Source organism: Rhopalosiphum padi, chromosome 4 (genome assembly GCF_020882245.1).
Source record: "Rhopalosiphum padi isolate XX-2018 chromosome 4, ASM2088224v1, whole genome shotgun sequence".
Lineage (NCBI taxonomy): Eukaryota > Metazoa > Arthropoda > Insecta > Hemiptera > Aphididae > Rhopalosiphum > Rhopalosiphum padi.
Window position 1 is genome coordinate 47,062,347 of NC_083600.1, and position 25,224 is coordinate 47,087,570.

The 25,224-nt window shown below is 23.3% G+C and overlaps 1 protein-coding gene across 1 annotated transcript; it reads right to left on the bottom strand.

The window, feature by feature from the left end:
• Positions 1 to 300: 300 nt before the first annotated feature.
• On the bottom strand, positions 301 to 23,784 carry LOC132931049 (uncharacterized). Its single transcript, XM_060997246.1, has 3 exons — positions 23,626 to 23,784; positions 1,683 to 1,733; positions 301 to 615 (listed from the first exon to the last, which is right to left on the bottom strand). Exons 1-3 carry the CDS (start codon positions 23,744 to 23,746, stop codon positions 482 to 484), a joined length of 306 nt encoding a protein of 101 aa, XP_060853229.1. The 5' UTR covers positions 23,747 to 23,784; the 3' UTR covers positions 301 to 481.
• Between the last annotated feature and the right edge of the window lie 1,440 nt (positions 23,785 to 25,224).

Consider the following 25,224-nt stretch of genomic DNA (forward strand, 5'->3'; position numbering starts at 1 on the left):
TATGGTTTAGTTACTTGCTTAGTTTTAAGTCCATAATATACATATCTAAACTTAAATATACAGAATGACACACTCATCAGTACAAACATATTTTTATGTGTATTATTAAGTTATTTACAAATAACGACAAAAAAACTAAATTTTATTTTGAAAAAATAGATTTTGTTGAAAAATTCTATTCCATTTAATTATATAAAATAGAAATATAACATAAATCTAAATATACAAAAATATATTTTTTTTTTTATTGCATTTTATTTACAAAAATGATTCTTAATTAGGTAATGTATTTTTCTTTGATTGTAAACATGTAATATTTAAAGTTCTTATACTGGATAATAAGGATAAAGGTACTCAATAGAACATAAATTTAATTTAATTATTTAAAAAAAAAAAGTAAAATATGGACTACATATTTCATTAAATAAAACTTTTTCTTGAAAAGAAAGTTTCATTGACACCCGAAATAGTCATCATCACATCATTGCGGTACAGGAAACATCGCCGTAACAACCGCTTCAAATTTTGCTTTATAATAGTTTTTTTGAATCACACCATTTTTTGAATTGTAAAAAATACAATATCTGTTCACTAGGCCTTCTATGGATTGTAATACTAAAAAATTTATTTGAAATAGATTAGTTGAAAATTTACCAAAATAATATCTTAAGAATCGTTTATATACAAATAATATGAACGTAAGGCTTTATCTCAAACTTTGTATTATTGTATTCAATACTTCGTCCGAGCAATAATTCTGGGATCACAGGTAAAGTCAATCACTACATTATTCCGTGGCCAATACTGATTCAAATTATTTGTATATATTTGATTATTACTTGAAAAATATAAATACAAATTATAACAGAACCCAGTTATAATGTTGCAATAAATCATATCATCACAATATGTACAGTGGATTCCGCTTAATGTGGGCACGTTGGGACCAACTCTGTTTTCCCACATTAGGGGTTGCTCATAAAAACCGCAATTGTTTTAAAAAAATATTTAATAAAATATTCAAGTGAAACTACCTCTAAAAGTTGATCGGGGGTTATTTTGGGCTCAAAATTAGTTTATGATATATTTCAATAAATATTATACTTAAAAATCTATACTTATTTTTAAAATATTCCGGACAAAAAGTACTACAAGATAGTATTTTTGTTTACCTAAGATTTTTCATCCGAAGTTCACAATTTTACCGCAAGGTAGATGTACCTTACATCAAAACTATTCGCCTTTTTGTGTCGAAACTGGCGGTGTATGTAGTAACGTTGTAACATTGTTTTCAACAATAGAAACTACGAAAAACTTATTTGTGCCGTTTTTCTACAATATACAGAAAAGGGTTTTACGGTTTAAATGGTAATGCTTTTTATTACTTTCGATAAACACAATCTCATAGATAGGTATGACGAAACCCGATAAAATTAGTCGTTTTTAAATACATATGTGTATATTCTAACACTATGATAAAATAAAAATTGCCTATATAAACTGAATCGAGTGTCCATATTTTTAACTTTGTTAATATACATTTTTATTGGGACCAGACCATTTTGCACATATTAAGCGGATGCCCATATTAACCTGTGGGCACCGGTTATCCACTATACTACATTTAGCCATAGGTAATATTTTGGTTGTAACAGTTTATAATGCTACACAATTATACATACATGGTTCATTTTTTATAGAATTGATATTAGCTTTGTAATCCTCTGCCATAGCTGTTAAAAATAAAAAAAGTTATGATAATTATCTAAGTATTTAATGGTATAAATATTGTATATAAGTATACAACTAAACAAATATCTGGAAAATTGATATACGGGATAATAGCAACAAATAAATATCTAGATATAAAAAGGAGGTGATATAATTGAAGTTTGTCCATATAAAAATAACAACATAATCACATATTTTACAATTATACCAATACCACTATTCAAAACTATATAGTTGATTGCATTTTTAGACTTTATTATTATAAATTTAAACAATTACACCGTAATACGCATACTTAATTGATCAATCATACATTTTAATCCATATTATTTACATGATCTTTACGAAATAAAAAACCTAAACTTCCATATAAATCTTGCCTATGTATTTACCTGCAGTCAATGACAATATAAGGATTCCTATACATAGCATAGTTTTCCAAATATTATAACTCTTATTGAGATTAGCATTTTTCAATGTATTCCTATAAATATCATTAAAAATGATTCCTACAGTCAAAAATCTAAAACATGTAATTCAATATCGCAAAAAAGTTATTTTATAGGCTTATTAAAATTAATTTAAAAAAAATAGATGCAATCTATCTCTATAAGTAAATATTGACAATCATTATTTTAAAAACACTTTTGCAGTTGAAAAATTATAAAATGTGAAATCTTTATATCCGGGGCTTGATTGTGAATAGAATACGAAGTTTCTCAGAAATAATTTGAATAATTATCTTGATAATATTTTTTCCAACTGATTGACACGTACGTTAATAACAATAATATTAATGTACAATATCATATAATAAATATGAGTATAATAAATACATGTATACATAACACAACAAATGATGATATAATTGCGAATAAAAATTTAACCAACCTACCATAAAACTCATAGTATAATAAATTTACGAATAGTAATATTAAAAACAATATACTTAGTAATAGGCTGACAGATCGCCAAAGATCACAAAAGATTTTTGTATGTCATTGATTTGATATTTAACGCTATACCATCATTGTGACTCACTCAAGTAAATATATTTTATAATTAAACAATTACAATTTAAACATGAGTGTTTGTGAGATGATTTATTTATACAAATCAAAATATTCTGCTATTTAATAGAATTTATTTTATATTTTACATACGTTTTAAATAGATGAATTAAATTCAAAATTCAAATGCATATTATTTTTTAGATATATCAAAGTACAAAACGCACTTTAATAGTTATAACTTATAAAATATATATTTTATACACACTTAAATTAAAAACGTACGTACCCCATACTACTCCAACTAGAAAAGAAAAATTATAAACTGTCATTTTAATGTGATATTATAATATGTGTGTGATTCTAACATAAATCAAGTATAGAAAATAAACGAAATGTACACACACACACACTTTTAAAATGTTCTGTATAATACTAATTGTAAAGATTCATAATCATTATAAAAGTTATATCACACATATTTCATAAATTTAGCTAGAAATATCCATATATGTTTTAAGTTTATAAATAGATATTACACTTACTTGTAAACTCTAGGAATAAAATCAATAACATACTAATTAATACATTGTGTTAATATAATATGTATATATTAATATATTTATAACATATTATATATTATATATTTAATAATATAGACAATTTAAATATAATTATGTTCTAGTTTAAGATCAAAGTTGCAATCTATTTTTTAAATTATTTGTTAAAAAATATAACTAAATACGCACGTTGTATTTCTGTAATAATATATAAAAAGTAATATATAATTGTTACAAAATATTTATGATTTTTCTATTATAAGGTAAATTATTACTATTGTATTAATAATAATGTATAAAAATCGAGGTCATCAATATTAATACAATTCATGAACTATAAAAATTTCATAATATTCAGTAATTCCGTAGGAAAGTTACTTAAACTTCAAACTTTATAATATCTTCTTTTAAATTAAATACAGAATACACAAATATTAATTAGTAATTAAGAAGTTCTACGGTAGAAATATTTGGTTTTTAATAATTTTTTTTCAATCAGTGAGAACATTTTTAAACAGCATATATTTGTATGTTTCCAGAGAAGCGTGCAAATTTGGTAATGCAGCAATTCAAAATATTGAACCGTCAAATAAATATTAAAATATATTACATAATGAATATATAAAAATAATTTTTGGTAATCTCTGATTTATTTAACCATTTTAATATTATAATTTAGAACCAAACAGTTCTAATTAAGATCATAATTAAAAAATAACGGTATTTAGGTGTAAACAGTGATTTGGTGAACTAATTAAATAATAAATATTGATTTGAAAAATAATTACTGGCTGCAGGTAGTCCTGAAAAAAAGTTATTATACATTTTAATAATAAATTTATATTAAATATATAGAATGAATTAAGGTGTTTTATAAATTATCGTAATTTAAAAATATTTAGTATGAGATAATTTTTAAAATTTAGCGACTTATTAGTTTTAATTAATCGGTACAGTTTAATTTATAAATTATAGCTACATAATATTTTATCGGTATCAGTGCTGAATGATAAAAGAGTAAACCGATGATTCGGTGTACCGTAATGTATTTATCAGAATATTGAGAAAGAAGCATTTTTACTATTTCAATCAATGAAATAAAAACCACATAATATTTTCTCATATCAAATAAAACATTGTAGGCCATATGTCTTGCAAAATATCATAAATTTATACGAAAAAAAAAAATATAATAACACATACCTGGGGCAACTGCAGGCAATAATTTTTAAGTTAATTTTTAATATGTACAAAATATATACTTTATACAGAGTTGTTATTTTATTGAAAAATAAACATTTTATAAAATGTATTATAGTTTTTTAAAATATTTTTTTACATAATTTTCTTTTGAAATACATGATCTAAAAATTAAATTTTTGGAATTACAGCAGTCATATTTAATCTTATATTTTGGAGAGATACACTATTTGGAGTATTTCGATGCATCAAAATAGATAATCGAGCGAGTATTTGTTGAGTAGAGTGAAATGGTACAGGATACATTGTAAAATATTGTTCTATTACTCTGCAAACTTTAATTTGAAATACATAATGTACCGGAGCTCAAAACTTAATGCGTTTGCATATTTTATTGGGATATAGGTAGGAGAAATAGTATTCGATACTTATTTATTTTTCGATAAAAATATTTCAAATTTCAAATTTTTTATCGCATATTTTAGGTTTTATTTTCTTCGTATCATAATAAAATATGTATATGAAAATAGGTTTAATCTTTTTTATTACTGCATATTATATAATTTTTAAATTTAATTAATAAGATAAATGAAATCATAATTTGATATAATTTATAATTTACTCGTCTGAAAATCGATTTTAAAGTATCAAAAGACAGTTGAAATAAAACTTATTAATAATATGTTGTTTTATTCTCTGGAAATTATGTAAAAAAATATTTTCTAAAATAATATTGTACATACGAAAAAAATTATAAAATACTAATAATATTTACTTACAACTCATTTTTGCTAAAAAAATATAATTTAAATATTGTTAATAATAATGAATGATATGTATAAGGATTTATGAATTAGCTAAATTTCAAAATATTCAGTTATTCCTTAGTAGAGATACATTCACTGCAGACTGAGTGGAGACAATAATATGTTTAAATTTTACTATGAGAGATGAATTTATTGATGTTACAACAATGTGTACGTTCATTATTGATTATACTATTTTTTGTATCTATCAACTGTTACACAAAGAATTATTTTAATATTCAATAATTTGAAAATGTATAAAAGGTTCCATTTAATTTTTTCATACAGTTATTAAGACACAAATTCTAGCATAAATTAAAAAAATTGTTATGAATTTTATAACCTGCTGATTTTAATATTGTAGTTTAAAATATAACAGTTCTATTTATTTTAAATAATTGCATATTGGATAACAAAAAAAATCAGCTTTGTCGAAAATTGATATTGCGTAAATATTTTTATTTATCCACTTCATGTTTAATACAGTGAAACCTATATAAAGCGGACAATTGGTTTATATTGAAATATTAATTTATTATTTATTTTATAATATACAATATTTATGTAGTAAAAAGGTGAGTATAAAAATATTTTATGATTATGCACAATTAAAAAAATCAGTAATCTCTTTTTGTGTGCTCTTCATAATGAATTTGCAAATTGACTACCATTAAAAATGTGATCTCATCTTCTTACCTAACACATAACCGAACCAATTGTCATTTTTCAAATAGGAAAACCATTAAGATAAGATTATATATAAAAAAAAAGGTATAAAATAAAAATATAGTATTTTTATTACTTAAACATTTTCGATATGTACATGTAATATTGTGTTAATTGATGGGAGGTCATTTTTAATTTTAGTACCAATTTGTAGTGTCCACGTCTACTATTAGGAGTGTCCACTATTAAAAGGTTAAATTTTCTAATATAAACATACAGTTTTGCGGGGAATTTAAAAGTGTCCAGTATGAAGAAGGGTTCACTATTGAGAGGTTTCACTGTAATACAAAGTATTTAAAAAAATAAAACTTATTAAGAAATTTAAACAGATACGTCCGAATGGACCGACTGTATCGGTAATTAAAAAGGCGTACGTCTAGTTTTTATTTATTTTTTAAAATTAGGCGAAAGTAGCGTCGCTATCGCGTCGGCCGGGCTTATGCAAGTGAGCCGATGAGGGCGATAATTCTCGGGTGTGTCCGGATGAATTTGTCCGATCCAATTTACAAATGTGGGCTTTAAGAAAGGGACACAATTGAAAGGCATGGAGTTGATCACCGGCAGCGCGTAGCTTAAGCAAGCGGCTACTTGACCGGCGAACCGAACTCGGCAGACGGCGCAACATATATCGATTACTTAGACCGTTTTATATCGTAGGACGACTGTTCCGTTACAAAATATGTTGTTTTATTCACTAGAAACTATGTAATAAACAATTTCTACAACAAAATTATACATACAAATTAAATTTATTAAGAAAATACTAATAATATTTACGTACCTTTAATAATATTGCCTAATAAAAAGTAATTACAATTGCAAATGAGTTATCAATAATAAAATAACTATTAAGAATAATTAAGATTTATGAATTATCTAAAATTTTCAAATATTCAGTTATTTCTTAGTAGAGCTACATTCACTTCAAACTGAGTGGAGTCAATATTCTTGTATAGCAATCCGAGCGATGAATATATTGATATAGGAACGATGTGTAAGTTTTTTATTTATTATATTGTTTTTTTGTAATTCTAATTAATAAATTAAATTAAATTAAAATAACACGTACCATTGAAATCTGCAGACAATAATTTTTGGTTAATTTTTAATATGTAAAAAATATATACTTTGTACTCAATAATTATTTTATTAAAAAACAATTATAATTTAAATTGTATTAAACTTTATAAAACTTTTTTTGTTTTGTTTAGGTATATAATTTTTTGTGAAAGTAACATATTTAAGTTATATTTTTTAAATAACAATGTAATATTTTAATATTATATTCTGAAGCAGAATATTTTTCAGGGTATTTCGATAAATCGAAATTGATTACTGGACGTGAATTCGATGAGTAGAGTGAAGTAGTACATGATAACCTGTAAATTGTTGGTCTACTACTTAGCAGACATCATTTTAAAATGCATATTATTACCATCTGATAAGATGATCAAGATTAATGGTGTTGTAGGGTGCACAAAATGCAAACTTAAAAAATTACAATCAGTGAGAGCAAAAAGAATATGAATATTATACAAAATATATGACTTTTTAAATATCGTGAAGATAAACAAATACGCACGTACCTATAGCGTCCGAGAAGCCCAATTCGAAACAAATCGATATCGAGATTACAATGATAATAATTTCAACAAGACTACCTAATAGTTAAGTTCAAATTTTTAAATATTTAGTTATTTCTTAGTAGAGCTACATTCACTTCAAACTGAGTGGAGACAATATTCTTGTATAGCAATCCGAGCGATGAATATATTGACATAGGAACGATGTGAAAGTTTTTTATTTACTATATTGTTTTTTTGTGTCTAAAATCACTTTTTATTATATTATATAAAAAATGTTATATTTATAAGTTTGTGACTAGTTTCTATTTGAAAATTGGGTCGGTAAAGTCGCTTGTCGGTACATTATAGAAAACGGTTATGGAAAGACAAAAAACGATTTTCTTATTTTTTTGTAGTTTAATAACGAATAACCATACGTTTTACTAAATATTTATAATAGAATTTCCTATAAATGATAATATTTTCAATAAAAAAAATCCTTTAAAATATTAACATACAAATAAACTGTTATATATTGTTTTAAGTAATTATGATTTTAAATATTTCTGTTGAAAAATATTATTATATCAGTCAAAAATTTAAAAACGTATCAAAAGTCCGTTTTAATTTTTTTATACTGCTATTCAGAAATCAGTTCGATCATAAATATAAAAAAAAAGTTATGAAGTTTATAACTTCCCGATATTAATATTGTAGTTTAAAATCGAATACTCCTTTTTAGATCAAATGATTTCATGTTGAATGACAAAAAAAATTAGCGTTGTTAAAAATTGACGTTGTGTAAATATTCTCATTTATCCATTGTTGTTTCATTAATTTTAACTACAAACTTTACTGGCTAGATAACTGCATGTAGTAAATAAAATAGGACAGAACAAATTATCTAAAGGTAAACAAATTACTGCAAATTCATATCATTTTTTAAAAGTACACGATTAATTCTAATTAATAAATAAAATAAAATAAAAATAACACGTACCTCGGACATCTGCAGACAATAATTTTTGGTTAATTTTTAATATGTAAAAAATATATATTTTGTACTGAATAATTATTTAATTAAAAAACAATCATTATTTAAAATGTATTAAACTTTATAAACCTTTTTTTTTTTTTGTTTAGGTACATCATTTTTTGTGAAAATAACATATTTAAGTTATATTTTTTATATAACGATATAATATTTTAATATTATATTCTGAAGCAGAAAATTTTTCAGGGTATTTCGATAAATCGAAATTGATTACTGGACGTGTATTCGATGAGTAGAGTGAAGTAGTACATGATAACTTGTAAAATGTTGGTCTACTACTTAGCAGACATCATTTTAAAATGCATATTATTACCATCTGATATGATGATCAAGATTGATGGTGTTGTATGGTTCACAACATGCGAACTTTAAAAATTACAATCAGTGAGAGCAAAAAGAATATGAATATTATACAAAATATACGACTTTTTAAATATCGTGAAGATAAACAAATATGCACGTGCCTATAGCGTCCGAGAAGAGCAATTCAAAACAAATCGATATCGAGATCACAATGATAATAATTTCAACAAGACTACCTAATAGTTAATTTAAAATTTTATAAATTGGTTTCTTCGTTTAGCCTATACAAAAAAAAAAACTGGATTTAAAAAAAAATCAAATTCACAATTTTTTTTTTTAAGCACACCCATTTTGTTAATGTACATTTGAAATTTTATAAAAAAAAAATAGAATAATACTAATAATATTAAATTTACGTACCACTAACCAGATCTAAAAAAATTTAATAATAATCAATATATTAATTAGTTATAATAACCAATAACTTTTGAAATGTATTAAAAATTATGATTTATTATCGTTTCAAAATATTCTGTAATTTTATATAGCAAATCTGATCAAACTTCACACAATAATATTTTTTTTTAAATTAAAAAAAAAAATGTCAGTTAAGAATCAATAAGTTCTACGGTGGAGTCATTTGCTTGTTAAATTATTATTTTTTGCTTGGTTAGAACTTTTTAAATGTATATTTCTAGAGAAATAAGATCTGGTATTTCAATAATTAATAATTTTATATTGAACTCTTTAAAAGGATTTCGTTATTTACATAATGAATATAAGGTATTTCTAATATATTTTACTATGTAGATAATACCTAAAGGAATTGACACTGTGGTTATTAGAACCAAAAAATTATAATTAGATTACAATAATATAATAGCTGAGTTAAATATCAATTAAAAAAATACACATGTACATACTTAGGTTATCTACAAAAATAACGTAATATAATTGTTAGCGATGATGTAATAAATGAAAAAAACAATAAACTTAAAATGTACATAATAGATAAGACAAGATGTTTTATAAATATATTATCTACCGAATTTTAATTGTGTATATGGTTTTAATAATTTTTTTTTACTCTTAATATATTAAAAAAGTTCAAAAGGGTATTGTCCAACTAAGAAATTCATGATTTTGATCTTTTATTATAAGTAAGTACCATATTCCTACTGGATGCAATTCATTTTACTACAGTTCTATTATGTATCAGTTTCCAATGTGGTAGTATTGCGTTACTGGCCATAAACTCTACTCCATATTTGTGTCTACCATTTTCCAATTCATTATAGAAATTCATGCGATTCTCAGATTACCGTATAGTTATCGTAGTACTACAACAGGGAATATGTACTTTCGTATTTAGTCTGTAACACTTTCATAGCACCCTATTTAAATAAATGTCTAGTATTACATATACAGTATTTAATAAATTAACAATATTGAACCAGAAAAATTACTAAATATTACATTATTAACTAAAAAAATATATTATATAACTCTTTGCTGACTTAAACACATTTTAATATATATATATAACTTATTTGAATTAGCATTGTACTTTAGAACCAAACAGATTTATTTAGATCCGGTGATTTATTGTTTTCTAAGATCATTTATCATTTTTTTCGAGAACTAGCGTTACGTAAATATCCCAATGTCTTCGTCGTTGTAAGGTTAAATTTCATCCCAAATTATTTCAGCTAAAATCAATGTAATAAACTTCAGCAATTTTATAAAAAAAAAAATCCCAGAATGTTGCAGTTAGAAGAATTTTTCTGTACCGAAAAATAAAATATAAAACACACATTTTTCAAAACGATTCACTTATATTCTAAATTTTTAGGCTCTTGTTCAAGTGAAATATCTTTATTATATACAAAATAAAGAAATAATACTTACATCGCCTATCTGAGGACAATAATATTTAAGATAATTTTTAATGTGTACAAATATAATATTATATTCTACAGACAATGTAGTCCTGCCCAGTCATGTGACCCATAACTTATACATAAATAATCCTGTTGGAGGTAGATTATGTTGAGCCACTGATAACCAGTTTTGTTGACATAATGGATAGATTTATCTAGATTCTAGAATATTGAGACTTTTAGATAGATTCTTATTTATTTTTATTAAATCAATGATATCATTTTTAGAAATTATTATTGAAATGTGTTAATTAATAATTTTGTGCCTTTTATTTTAAGTAAACATCTGTTATTATAATTATAATTTAAAAGCTTTTCTATGTTTTAATTCTTATAAATATATCTTCATTGTAAAAATCACGTAATGATATTCATCAAGAGAAAAAAAAATGGAAAAACAAAAAATAAATATTTACCAATCTCATCTAAAAAAATTAAGTATAAAGTTAATATCAAAGTATTAATAAAATTGTAATATTATATAAAACTAAATTTACAATAGTGTTCAAAATGAAGAACTAAATTCTGAACGTTAAAAAAATACATACCAAATACCACTAAAAAAAAAAAAGTTTATGGATATATTAAAATGATTTAAGCAATTCGAAATAGTGAAATTACTATTTTGAACTTTAAAATATAAAAATGGCTCAAGACCAGCATATCTGTTTTTTAAATTTATGTAGTTTACTGTTTTTGATAAGTGATTATTATTTATAAAATTTCTAACGAGAAACGTATCAAATAAAAATATTTATATAATATATTATTTATATAATGCGCAATGCAATGATTTATAACAAAGAAATTACGCACCAAATAATTCAGCTAAATAAAATAAAAACATAATGTAGGTATGATTAATTCATTTTTATGGTTAATATAATTTATTGAAATAAACCTTATTAAACAATATTATTGAAATTTAACTTACGTGATAAATCTATTAAAAAAAATTAAAATATTTTATTATCAATACCATAATAACATAATAAAAATATAACTTATCATAATATACATTATAGTTATAATATATAATATCGAATAGAAACATGCCATCTAGCAGAGATAGTATTAAAAATATATTATTTTATTGATGAATTAAATACATAAGATGCAATAAACGGGTGACACAAAAAATTCGGATTTTGTAACAACTTTATCTACGGTATGTCAAACACTAAGACTTATGGAAACACGCCACTACAAAGTGACACGTATATATATATATATATATACAGGGTGCTTCTTTTATCATAAAAACTCATTATTTCAAAAAGTATTCATGTTTTGAAAATATTTTTTTATATAGTTTCAAATTGTTAAAAAAAAATACGTTTTTATTAAAAAATTATATTTTTAAATATTTTTACCCTTATAATTTTTTAAGTTTTTTACTTTTTTGAATGACAACATAGTGTTTAAATTTCATATTCCAAAGCAGAAAAATTTTCTGAGTATTTTGATACACAAAATTTAAATTTAGTGTGAGTAGTTTATGAGTTATACTTATTTAATGATTATTTGTGTGGAGTGTTGTGGTACGGGGTTACCCCGCAAAATGTTTATCCACTACTCCGATTGTCTAAACTTTAAATAAGTATAACTCATAAACTACTCACCCTAAATTCAAATTTTATGTATCAAAATATTCAGAAAATTCTTCTTCTTTGGAATATGAAATTAAAACATTATGTTGTCATTCAAAAAAGTAAAAAACTTAAAAAATTATAAGGATAAAAAATATTTAAAAATATAAATTTTTAATAAAAACGTTGTCTTTTAACAACTTGAAACTATGTAAAAAAATATTTTCAAAAACATTAATACTTTTTGAAATAATGAGTATTATTTTATAAAAGAATCATCCTGTATATTATATTGCCAATATGGACTGTCTATGTACAGAATCTAATTGACACTATAAATTATAATACACCAATCCCAATCAAAGATATAAATGTAGACGAGAAGTGATAAAAATATTTACTAAACAATAATACAATATATAAATATGAGATGGAATATAAAACTATTTTTTGCTGCGTTAATCGGTAATCCTTTTCCTTCATCTGAATTTATGTACTAGATATTCTCAAGATTTTTAACCGTCACGTATCGAGGTCAAATGACAATAACTTTATTTAAAATTTCTATTTCAATTTCAGTTACGAATGCAAGATATACATCACAACAGTAGCACTTAATACTCTCAATTTATAATTAAAATCAATAAATCAAAGTATAAAAATTTTAAAAATTTACTTGGCCTTTCTTCATCACCTATAAAAAAAAATATATAATTTCTTATTAATAGAAACATTCTATTACACCAGTATTTTTTTATGAATGATTATATTAAATAAATTTAAACTAATTAGACACGTCGATATAAAATGTATATGAAAAACAAATACTCACTAAATGCAGCATCTATAAAATTAAAGAGTCATGTATAACTTTTAAAATAATTATTACTAATAGTGAAAATAAATTAACGTTATACCGTTATAAGAGTATACAACTATAAAAAGTGTGTCGACATCAAAAATATAGACCCAAACCGAACTATATCAGAACATTTTAACATATCATGTCAAATATTTCTCGAATTAATTATTTTGAATATTTTTGAATTTCAAAAGCTCATAAAAATTATTTATGTTATTCAGTTGATTTTTATTTTATATAAACTTGTAGGTATAAACAGAATTTCTCATCTAATTCTAATTACAACATTGTATTTTGTGTTATCACCGAAAATACAAGTTTTTAAGAGTTCCAAGTTTAAATGCCTAGAAAAAAATATTGTCACTAAATAATGTTGATCTTTTTTAATTCATAAATTAATCACTCGTTTGAATCTTGTATTCAGTTTTTTAGGAGGTACAAACTAAATCCAATCTGCTATAAAAATACTCCCAAATTTATATCTTACAACCAAACACACATTCTTGTAAAATAGCAATAATGCAAATACGTTGAATTTAAAATTAATAAACAAGCATAAAATAACAGCGTATTGATTAAAAATGAAAAGGCAATAGAAAAAACTATAGAAAACATTTCTTTTGTTTATTATTTTTTGCGTTAGAAATTTGTATGGAATTTGAACTATGCTGGAATGGATTAATTATAAATTTTCACTCTATTTTTCTATTCGATATAAATTCGATTTTTATAATTTAAACTAGATTCGTCTTTTAAACTCAAACTAAACGCCTTAATTTCAAACCGATTTTCGGACATTGAATAGTTCTATTCACTTCTAATGACTATCATACATGTTTGTTACCAATAGTCAAAGAATAATGTTGTAGTAAATGTCAACAATTTTAAACTCTCTAAGTAATGTAGATTATGATGTGGCTTTATATAAATTAAAAATCGAAAATAGTTTATGGTTAAAAACATTATTTTAATTAACTATGAAAAATTACACACATTATATTAATATTTAATTAAAAAGTGTCATGAAATCTGAAACGGTTTAAAGACTACTTGTTCGTTATTTGTCACAGTTGATGAATTTAATATTTATTAGCTTAAATAGTAAAGTTACGATTAAAAACAGAAAACTCTAAAATATGTATAACATTTTATTTTTAAAAATTTTTGTCGATTTATATTTTCTAAAATTCGGTAATCTACTTCATCGATAAATTTTAAAACTTACAATCTTTTAACCGTTACAGAATTACAAAAATCCTATTTAACTTGTTGAATAAATAAAACTTAATTAAAAAAAGAGAAAAAATCACAGACAATACATACTTATAGTGTCTAAAAAAATACAGATAAAAATTATTATTTTCAACTCTTGAAATATGTGTGCCCCTTCAATACTTTTTTTGTCCAATATTATATGTAAATATTTATTTGAACTCAAACGGCACATTTTTATCATATTATGTCGAAAAAAATTTTATATTCTCGAATCAAATATTTTAAATATTTTTGAATGTCAAAAGCTCATAAAAATAAATTATTTGGTTGATTTTTATATTATATATCTTGTAAAACTTGTAGTTATAAACAGAATTTTTCATCTAATTCTAAAAAATAAATTATATTTTGTGTTATCCTGAAATTAAAAGTTTTTTTAAAGTTCTTAGTTTAAATGCAGAAATAAAAAATTAAGACTAAAACAAGTTTATAATTTTTAATTCAGAAATTAATCACTCGTTTGAATATTGTACTCAGTTTTTTAGGAGGTACAAACTAAATCCAATCTGCTATAAAAATACTCCCAAATTTATATCTTACAACCAAACACACATTCTTGTAAAATAGCAATAATGCAAATACGTTGAATTTAAAATTAATAAACAAGCATAAAATAACAGCGTATTGATTAAAAATGAAAAGGCAATAGAAAAAACTATAGAAAACATTTCTTTTGTTTATTATTTTTTGCGTTAGAAATTTGTATGGAATTTGAACTATGCTGGAATGGATTAATTATAAATTTTCACTCTATTTTTCTATTCGATATAAATTCGATTTTTATAATTTAAACTAGATTCGTCTTTTAAACTCAAACTAAACGCCTTAATTTCAAACCGATTTTCGGACATTGAATAGTTCTATTCACTTCTAATGACTATCATACATGTTTGTTACCAATAGTCAAAGAATAATGTTGTAGTAAATGTCAACAATTTTAAACTCTCTAAGTAATGTAGATTATGATGTGGCTTTATATAAATTAAAAATCGAAAATAGTTTATGGTTAAAAACATTATTTTAATTAACTATGAAAAATTACACACATTATATTAATATTTAATTAAAAAGTGTCATGAAATCTGAAACGGTTTAAAGACTACTTGTTCGTTATTTGTCACAGTTGATGAATTTAATATTTATTAGCTTAAATAGTAAAGTTACGATTAAAAACAGAAAACTCTAAAATATGTATAACATTTTATTTTTAAAAATTTTTGTCGATTTATATTTTCTAAAATTCGGTAATCTACTTCATCGATAAATTTTAAAACTTACAATCTTTTAACCGTTACAGAATTACAAAAATCCTATTTAACTTGTTGAATAAATAAAACTTAATTAAAAAAAGAGAAAAAATCACAGACAATACATACTTATAGTGTCTAAAAAAATACAGATAAAAATTATTATTTTCAACTCTTGAAATATGTGTGCCCCTTCAATACTTTTTTTGTCCAATATTATATGTAAATATTTATTTGAACTCAAACGGCACATTTTTATCATATTATGTCGAAAAAAATTTTATATTCTCGAATCAAATATTTTAAATATTTTTGAATGTCAAAAGCTCATAAAAATAAATTATTTGGTTGATTTTTATATTATATATCTTGTAAAACTTGTAGTTATAAACAGAATTTTTCATCTAATTCTAAAAAATAAATTATATTTTGTGTTATCCTGAAATTAAAAGTTTTTTTAAAGTTCTTAGTTTAAATGCAGAAATAAAAAATTAAGACTAAAACAAGTTTATAATTTTTAATTCAGAAATTAATCACTCGTTTGAATATTGTACTCAGTTTTTTAGGAGGTACAAACTAAATCCAATCTGCTATAAAAATACTCCCAAATTTATATCTTACAACCAAACACACATTCTTGTAAAATAGCAATAATGCAAATACGTTGAATTTAAAATTAATAAACAAGCATAAAATAACAGCGTATTGATTAAAAATGAAAAGGCAATAGAAAAAACTATAGAAAACATTTCTTTTGTTTATTATTTTTTGCGTTAGAAATTTGTATGGAATTTGAACTATGCTGGAATGGATTAATTATAAATTTTCACTCTATTTTTCTATTCGATATAAATTCGATTTTTATAATTTAAACTAGATTCGTCTTTTAAACTCAAACTAAACGCCTTAATTTCAAACCGATTTTCGGACATTGAATAGTTCTATTCACTTCTAATGACTATCATACATGTTTGTTACCAATAGTCAAAGAATAATGTTGTAGTAAATGTCAACAATTTTAAACTCTCTAAGTAATGTAGATTATGATGTGGCTTTATATAAATTAAAAATCGAAAATAGTTTATGGTTAAAAACATTATTTTAATTAACTATGAAAAATTACACACATTATATTAATATTTAATTAAAAAGTGTCATGAAATCTGAAACGGTTTAAAGACTACTTGTTCGTTATTTGTCACAGTTGATGAATTTAATATTTATTAGCTTAAATAGTAAAGTTACGATTAAAAACAGAAAACTCTAAAATATGTATAACATTTTATTTTTAAAAATTTTTGTCGATTTATATTTTCTAAAATTCGGTAATCTACTTCATCGATAAATTTTAAAACTTACAATCTTTTAACCGTTACAGAATTACAAAAATCCTATTTAACTTGTTGAATAAATAAAACTTAATTAAAAAAAGAGAAAAAATCACAGACAATACATACTTATAGTGTCTAAAAAAATACAGATAAAAATTATTATTTTCAACTCTTGAAATATGTGTGCCCCTTCAATACTTTTTTTGTCCAATATTATATGTAAATATTTATTTGAACTCAAACGGCACATTTTTATCATATTATGTCGAAAAAAATTTTATATTCTCGAATCAAATATTTTAAATATTTTTGAATGTCAAAAGCTCATAAAAATAAATTATTTGGTTGATTTTTATATTATATATCTTGTAAAACTTGTAGTTATAAACAGAATTTTTCATCTAATTCTAAAAAATAAATTATATTTTGTGTTATCCTGAAATTAAAAGTTTTTTTAAAGTTCTTAGTTTAAATGCAGAAATAAAAAATTAAGACTAAAACAAGTTTATAATTTTTAATTCAGAAATTAATCACTCGTTTGAATATTGTACTCAGTTTTTTAGGAGGTACAAACTAAATCCAATCTGCTATAAAAATACTCCCAAATTTATATCTTACAACCAAACACACATTCTTGTAAAATAGCAATAATGCAAATACGTTGAATTTAAAATTAATAAACAAGCATAAAATAACAGCGTATTGATTAAAAATGAAAAGGCAATAGAAAAAACTATAGAAAACATTTCTTTTGTTTATTATTTTTTGCGTTAGAAATTTGTATGGAATTTGAACTATGCTGGAATGGATTAATTATAAATTTTCACTCTATTTTTCTATTCGATATAAATTCGATTTTTATAATTTAAACTAGATTCGTCTTTTAAACTCAAACTAAACGCCTTAATTTCAAACCGATTTTCGGACATTGAATAGTTCTATTCACTTCTAATGACTATCATACATGTTTGTTACCAATAGTCAAAGAATAATGTTGTAGTAAATGTCAACAATTTTAAACTCTCTAAGTAATGTAGATTATGATGTGGCTTTATATAAATTAAAAATCGAAAATAGTTTATGGTTAAAAACATTATTTTAATTAACTATGAAAAATTACACACATTATATTAATATTTAATTAAAAAGTGTCATGAAATCTGAAACGGTTTAAAGACTACTTGTTCGTTATTTGTCACAGTTGATGAATTTAATATTTATTAGCTTAAATAGTAAAGTTACGATTAAAAACAGAAAACTCTAAAATATGTATAACATTTTATTTTTAAAAATTTTTGTCGATTTATATTTTCTAAAATTCGGTAATCTACTTCATCGATAAATTTTAAAACTTACAATCTTTTAACCGTTACAGAATTACAAAAATCCTATTTAACTTGTTGAATAAATAAAACTTAATTAAAAAAAGAGAAAAAATCACAGACAATACATACTTATAGTGTCTAAAAAAATACAGATAAAAATTATTATTTTCAACTCTTGAAATATGTGTGCCCCTTCAATACTTTTTTTGTCCAATATTATATGTAAATATTTATTTGAACTCAAACGGCACATTTTTATCATATTATGTCGAAAAAAATTTTATATTCTCGAATCAAATATTTTAAATATTTTTGAATGTCAAAAGCTCATAAAAATAAATTATTTGGTTGATTTTTATATTATATATCTTGTAAAACTTGTAGTTATAAACAGAATTTTTCATCTAATTCTAAAAAATAAATTATATTTTGTGTTATCCTGAAATTAAAAGTTTTTTTAAAGTTCTTAGTTTAAATGCAGAAATAAAAAATTAAGACTAAAACAAGTTTATAATTTTTAATTCAGAAATTAATCACTCGTTTGAATATTGTACTCAGTTTTTTAGGAGGTACAAACTAAATCCAATCTGCTATAAAAATACTCCCAAATTTATATCTTACAACCAAACACACATTCTTGTAAAATAGCAATAATGCAAATACGTTGAATTTAAAATTAATAAACAAGCATAAAATAACAGCGTATTGATTAAAAATGAAAAGGCAATAGAAAAAACTATAGAAAACATTTCTTTTGTTTATTATTTTTTGCGTTAGAAATTTGTATGGAATTTGAACTATGCTGGAATGGATTAATTATAAATTTTCACTCTATTTTTCTATTCGATATAAATTCGATTTTTATAATTTAAACTAGATTCGTCTTTTAAACTCAAACTAAACGCCTTAATTTCAAACCGATTTTCGGACATTGAATAGTTCTATTCACTTCTAATGACTATCATACATGTTTGTTACCAATAGTCAAAGAATAATGTTGTAGTAAATGTCAACAATTTTAAACTCTCTAAGTAATGTAGATTATGATGTGGCTTTATATAAATTAAAAATCGAAAATAGTTTATGGTTAAAAACATTATTTTAATTAACTATGAAAAATTACACACATTATATTAATATTTAATTAAAAAGTGTCATGAAATCTGAAACGGTTTAAAGACTACTTGTTCGTTATTTGTCACAGTTGATGAATTTAATATTTATTAGCTTAAATAGTAAAGTTACGATTAAAAACAGAAAACTCTAAAATATGTATAACATTTTATTTTTAAAAATTTTTGTCGATTTATATTTTCTAAAATTCGGTAATCTACTTCATCGATAAATTTTAAAACTTACAATCTTTTAACCGTTACAGAATTACAAAAATCCTATTTAACTTGTTGAATAAATAAAACTTAATTAAAAAAAGAGAAAAAATCACAGACAATACATACTTATAGTGTCTAAAAAAATACAGATAAAAATTATTATTTTCAACTCTTGAAATATGTGTGCCCCTTCAATACTTTTTTTGTCCAATATTATATGTAAATATTTATTTGAACTCAAACGGCACATTTTTATCATATTATGTCGAAAAAAATTTTATATTCTCGAATCAAATATTTTAAATATTTTTGAATGTCAAAAGCTCATAAAAATAAATTATTTGGTTGATTTTTATATTATATATCTTGTAAAACTTGTAGTTATAAACAGAATTTTTCATCTAATTCTAAAAAATAAATTATATTTTGTGTTATCCTGAAATTAAAAGTTTTTTTAAAGTTCTTAGTTTAAATGCAGAAATAAAAAATTAAGACTAAAACAAGTTTATAATTTTTAATTCAGAAATTAATCACTCGTTTGAATATTGTACTCAGTTTTTTAGGAGGTACAAACTAAATCCAATCTGCTATAAAAATACTCCCAAATTTATATCTTACAACCAAACACACATTCTTGTAAAATAGCAATAATGCAAATACGTTGAATTTAAAATTAATAAACAAGCATAAAATAACAGCGTATTGATTAAAAATGAAAAGGCAATAGAAAAAACTATAGAAAACATTTCTTTTGTTTATTATTTTTTGCGTTAGAAATTTGTATGGAATTTGAACTATGCTGGAATGGATTAATTATAAATTTTCACTCTATTTTTCTATTCGATATAAATTCGATTTTTATAATTTAAACTAGATTCGTCTTTTAAACTCAAACTAAACGCCTTAATTTCAAACCGATTTTCGGACATTGAATAGTTCTATTCACTTCTAATGACTATCATACATGTTTGTTACCAATAGTCAAAGAATAATGTTGTAGTAAATGTCAACAATTTTAAACTCTCTTAGTAATGTAGATTATGATGTGGCTTTATATAAATTAAAAATCGAAAATAGTTTATGGTTAAAAACATTATTTTAATTAACTATGAAAAATTACACACATTATATTAATATTTAATTAAAAAGTGTCATGAAATCTGAAACGGTTTAAAGACTACTTGTTCGTTATTTGTCACAGTTGATGAATTTAATATTTATTAGCTTAAATAGTAAAGTTACGATTAAAAACAGAAAACTCTAAAATATGTATAACATTTTATTTTTAAAAATTTTTGTCGATTTATATTTTCTCAAATTCGGTAATCTACTTCATCGATAAATTTTAAAACTTACAATCTTTTAACCGTTACAGAATTACAAAAATCCTATTTAACTTGTTGAATAAATAAAACTTAATTAAAAAAAGAGAAAAAATCACAGACAATACATACCTATAGTGTCTAAAAAAATACAGATAAAAATTATTATTTTCAACTCTGGAAATATGTGTGCCCCTTCAATACTTTTTTTGTCCAATTATATATGTAAATATTCATTTGAGTCGTGTGATCGGACATTTCAAATAATTACCTTAAAGTCGGGTTGGTGTTTTTCGATGCAAGAGTGAGCGCAACGCCTACTTTCATGTCATAGCATTTCGGAAATTAGCGAAAATATACCGAAATCGATGGTGGGTCATTATTTTCAAATACTATTTTATTATTTTACTTATAATTTAAATATTTAGCCCTTTACAAATTTTTTAACCACTAAATTTTTGAATAAACGTTTTTACATAATTTTTTTTATAAATGCATATAACAACTTTTTTTGGAGAATATTTAAGTAATTTTTACAACATCTCAGCATATATTTTAGGGGATATTTAATAGTTTTTTAGAGCATATAAATCCTAACCCTATAGTCATTAATAACGAAACTGAACTGCTTTATAGAGATTGGTACGAGATATATGCGAATTTATCCATCAAGTAATGATCAATTCTTCCCGAACGATCCCAAGTGACCTTACCCGACGTCTAAAGCGTAGCTGGTGTTGTGAGTTACTAATCGACTTAACACTCTCACCCATATAATGAAGTACTATTATTAAATAGTTTCTTCAATTAAGACAACCAGGCCTTTTTTTTTATCTAAATCCCACCTATTTTGCTTGTTGTAAACAATTTGTATACCAATTGTAAAAACAAAAAAATGTGTTGATCATATTTAATCGGACTGATCTGAGAATGGACTGCAATGATTTCGTTTCATACGCTACCCGTATGCGTGTCCCCTAACTGATTAATCGTAAACGATCGTCAATGAAACTAAATTAATTTCACAAAATCATGGAAATTCACTATGTGGAAATGAAATTATAAGAACGAACCACCATGACGAAAAGACGCATGCTTTAACTACATTTATAAACTCCGTAAAAATTGATCATTTTCCCTTAGCATTTGCTAAATCTATATATACATATAAATATATATATATAAATGTATAAAATAATTTCAACTATGTTAAATTTCCTTCAAAAAAAGATTTAAATAAACTAAATATTACTACATCATACATTAAAATTACTTACTACCTAATCCAGCAATATATACTAGTATATCTGTTAAATTTTAAAAATATTTCAATTCAATATTTATAAAAAAAACTATACTCGAGTATCATGGAAAATTGATTAATAAAACGTTTCAAAAATAATAAATTCACTAATCTTGTTTTAACGATAATTACGATAATAAATATAAAGTGCTGAGCTTACTTTTGATTCATTAATTATCTAGATTCAATTTCCTATCAGAAACTAACCTTACAATTGAACATCAATCACATTTTCAACTTTTTATTTTTTAAAGAAACACATTAGTAAAAACAGAAAACACATCGTTGTAAAATCAATACTTCTCTCTCTCCTTTCTGAATCTAATATACCATACATTATTTTGTCTGTTTTTAGGTTATGCATTTAACTAGTATATACTAAAATACACTTAATTTAAATTATATTTTTTTAGAAATATTTGATTTTTTCGGTATAAACAATAAATGTGTTAAAAAATTAATACGGACAGTAATCAATAAATTGCACACTTTATTCAACATATATTATTAATCTATAAAAATTTAAAAAAAAATTGTCCATTTTATGAATTCGACAAGTTAACTTCAAAATAGAAAATAACGTCAACGAACAACACGATAAATCCGAGAACTATGATTTTGTGAACGTTTCATTTAAGATATCCGTCAGAAGTCTTGACCATCATTGAAGGATACACAATATAATAAATATTATTAACGTTTTAATACTTAATATTAAGACTATTTTAACTTTTAAGTTACCATATGTATACTAATAATAAGTTAAAATATATTACATTTACAAGCAGCTGAAAAAAGTAATAAAATGTGTAGTACAGATGATAATAATATACATTTTTTCACATAAGACTAGAAATAATTCAACTATCTATCCGATTAATATGAATAAACTTGTTTGACTTAAGTCAGATTCAATAACATTTTGATGTGTCAAACATAATTTGTATATAATACAATAATAGAAAAAAACTTAATTATAAGCAAAAAAAAAAAAATTATTATACACAAAGACATTTTAGCATACCAGCATCATCCGGTACAAAATAATCTATAATAGCTCTATTCATTTCTAAAATTACAAGAATTTATATAAGTTATGTACATATATAATTATTATTATTAAATATCGATAAATATGAACATACCAATAAGATCCATGCGAATTAATTTAAAGCGATATGATTCTCGAAAAGCAGTTGTTGGAATAACCAAAATTGCGAGAACCACAACTGTAATAGTTATAAAAAAATGCTTAGTAAAATGCATTTCAATTATTTGGTACGCACAACGAATATAAATTATGTGAACACTTTAAAAAATGAATTGATAATAAAAATAATTCTCAAGTTATTTTATAACTGATTCCTTCATAACCCACCACGCAATACAAAATAAATAAACAATTTACAAATATTTAACAACAAATATGCTATTACGCCAACAACTATTCTTTATTTCTTATTAATTGTTGATATTATATTGCGTAAATGTTATATTAACCTAGTTTCGACGAATTTATCGTTGTTGTGTCGTTACAAAAGTTACAACAATCGATTGTTTGTATAATTATTACAATATGGTATTCTTAATATAATTTTTAAATCATACTATTTCGTTTTGCTAGTAAATTCATATGTATATTTTTTATGTGAACAAAATTTAATATATTTATAGTATGTATTCACATGTTATACAATAAATAAATTTGATGAGATTTGACTAACAGAAGGGAGAATTCACCCAATGAAGGCATACCGGGGAAAGTGAAGTTAATGAGTTTTGTCCCAACAAAATTTTTCGTACACTATTTTTGTTCCAATGATAAAGTGTGGTACACGAATTGTGTCCCCCAACTGTTTTATGATGTTTTACACATTAAATTGCATGCAAATAAATTCAAAATCAATATTTTATACAAGAATAAAATATGTATAAAATGTATAAAAAAGGTATTATTTAAGTTCTTGTCTACATGAATATTTCATATTAACACTTTCAGACCCAAAAAAGGTATTGAGGAGGAAAATATAAAATATTTTTATATAATAAACTGACTATACCTATAACACAGTTTGTCTATCAGATTAGTTTTTTTTTAATCTATTAAATTAACTAAGTGTAACCATAGAAAAATTAAGGTACTCAATTCTTGTAATTCGAAAAAAAAAAGGACATAATAATTCAGTATTTGAGACACTACTCGTCTGAAGCCATTTAAAGCTTAATACAATACGCCCTTTACTTGTAGAATTGGACAACAGAAAGATTTTTACAGTAAGAATTAGAATAAATCTAAAATATAAAATTCGAGATATCGACTGTAAATCGTCGTCAAAAAACCTTCCCCAATCCTAGGATTTTCAAAATTTTGAATATTCCGTCTTGTTAATTGTCGCGTTCTACGTCTTTCATCAATACTATTTTCCTCTACGATCCACGATTAATATCTTAATATCTTATTTTTTCGTGTAAATGAAACACTAAGAAACTGTAAAAGCTAATATTTTAGCGTTCTGATAGGTACAGTCTTAGTACTTTTATTGTTTATTATATACATAAATGACCTTCTTTGTTTAGATCTTAACTGCTCTATATTCCGTATCACCGATGACACTCGGGTTCTAATTCAGATTAACTCAATATTATTTAAATGCATTAAGCAACACAATTCTGTCACCTATTAAATATTCGTTGAATGCAATCTCTTTGGAAATAAGTTTTATAAAACACGTTATATATCTTTT

Coding starts and splice junctions, on each gene's coding strand:
- LOC132931049 (XM_060997246.1), bottom strand. CDS start 23,746: ATGCATTTTACTAAGCATTTTTTTATAACTATTACAGTTGTGGTTCTC. Junction 1,734..23,625: donor AATTCGCATGGATCTTATTG/GTATGTTCATAT, acceptor TATTTTTAACAG/CTATGGCAGAGGATTACAAA. Junction 616..1,682: donor TTCTATAAAAAATGAACCAT/GTATGTATAATT, acceptor TAAATTTTTTAG/TATTACAATCCATAGAAGGC.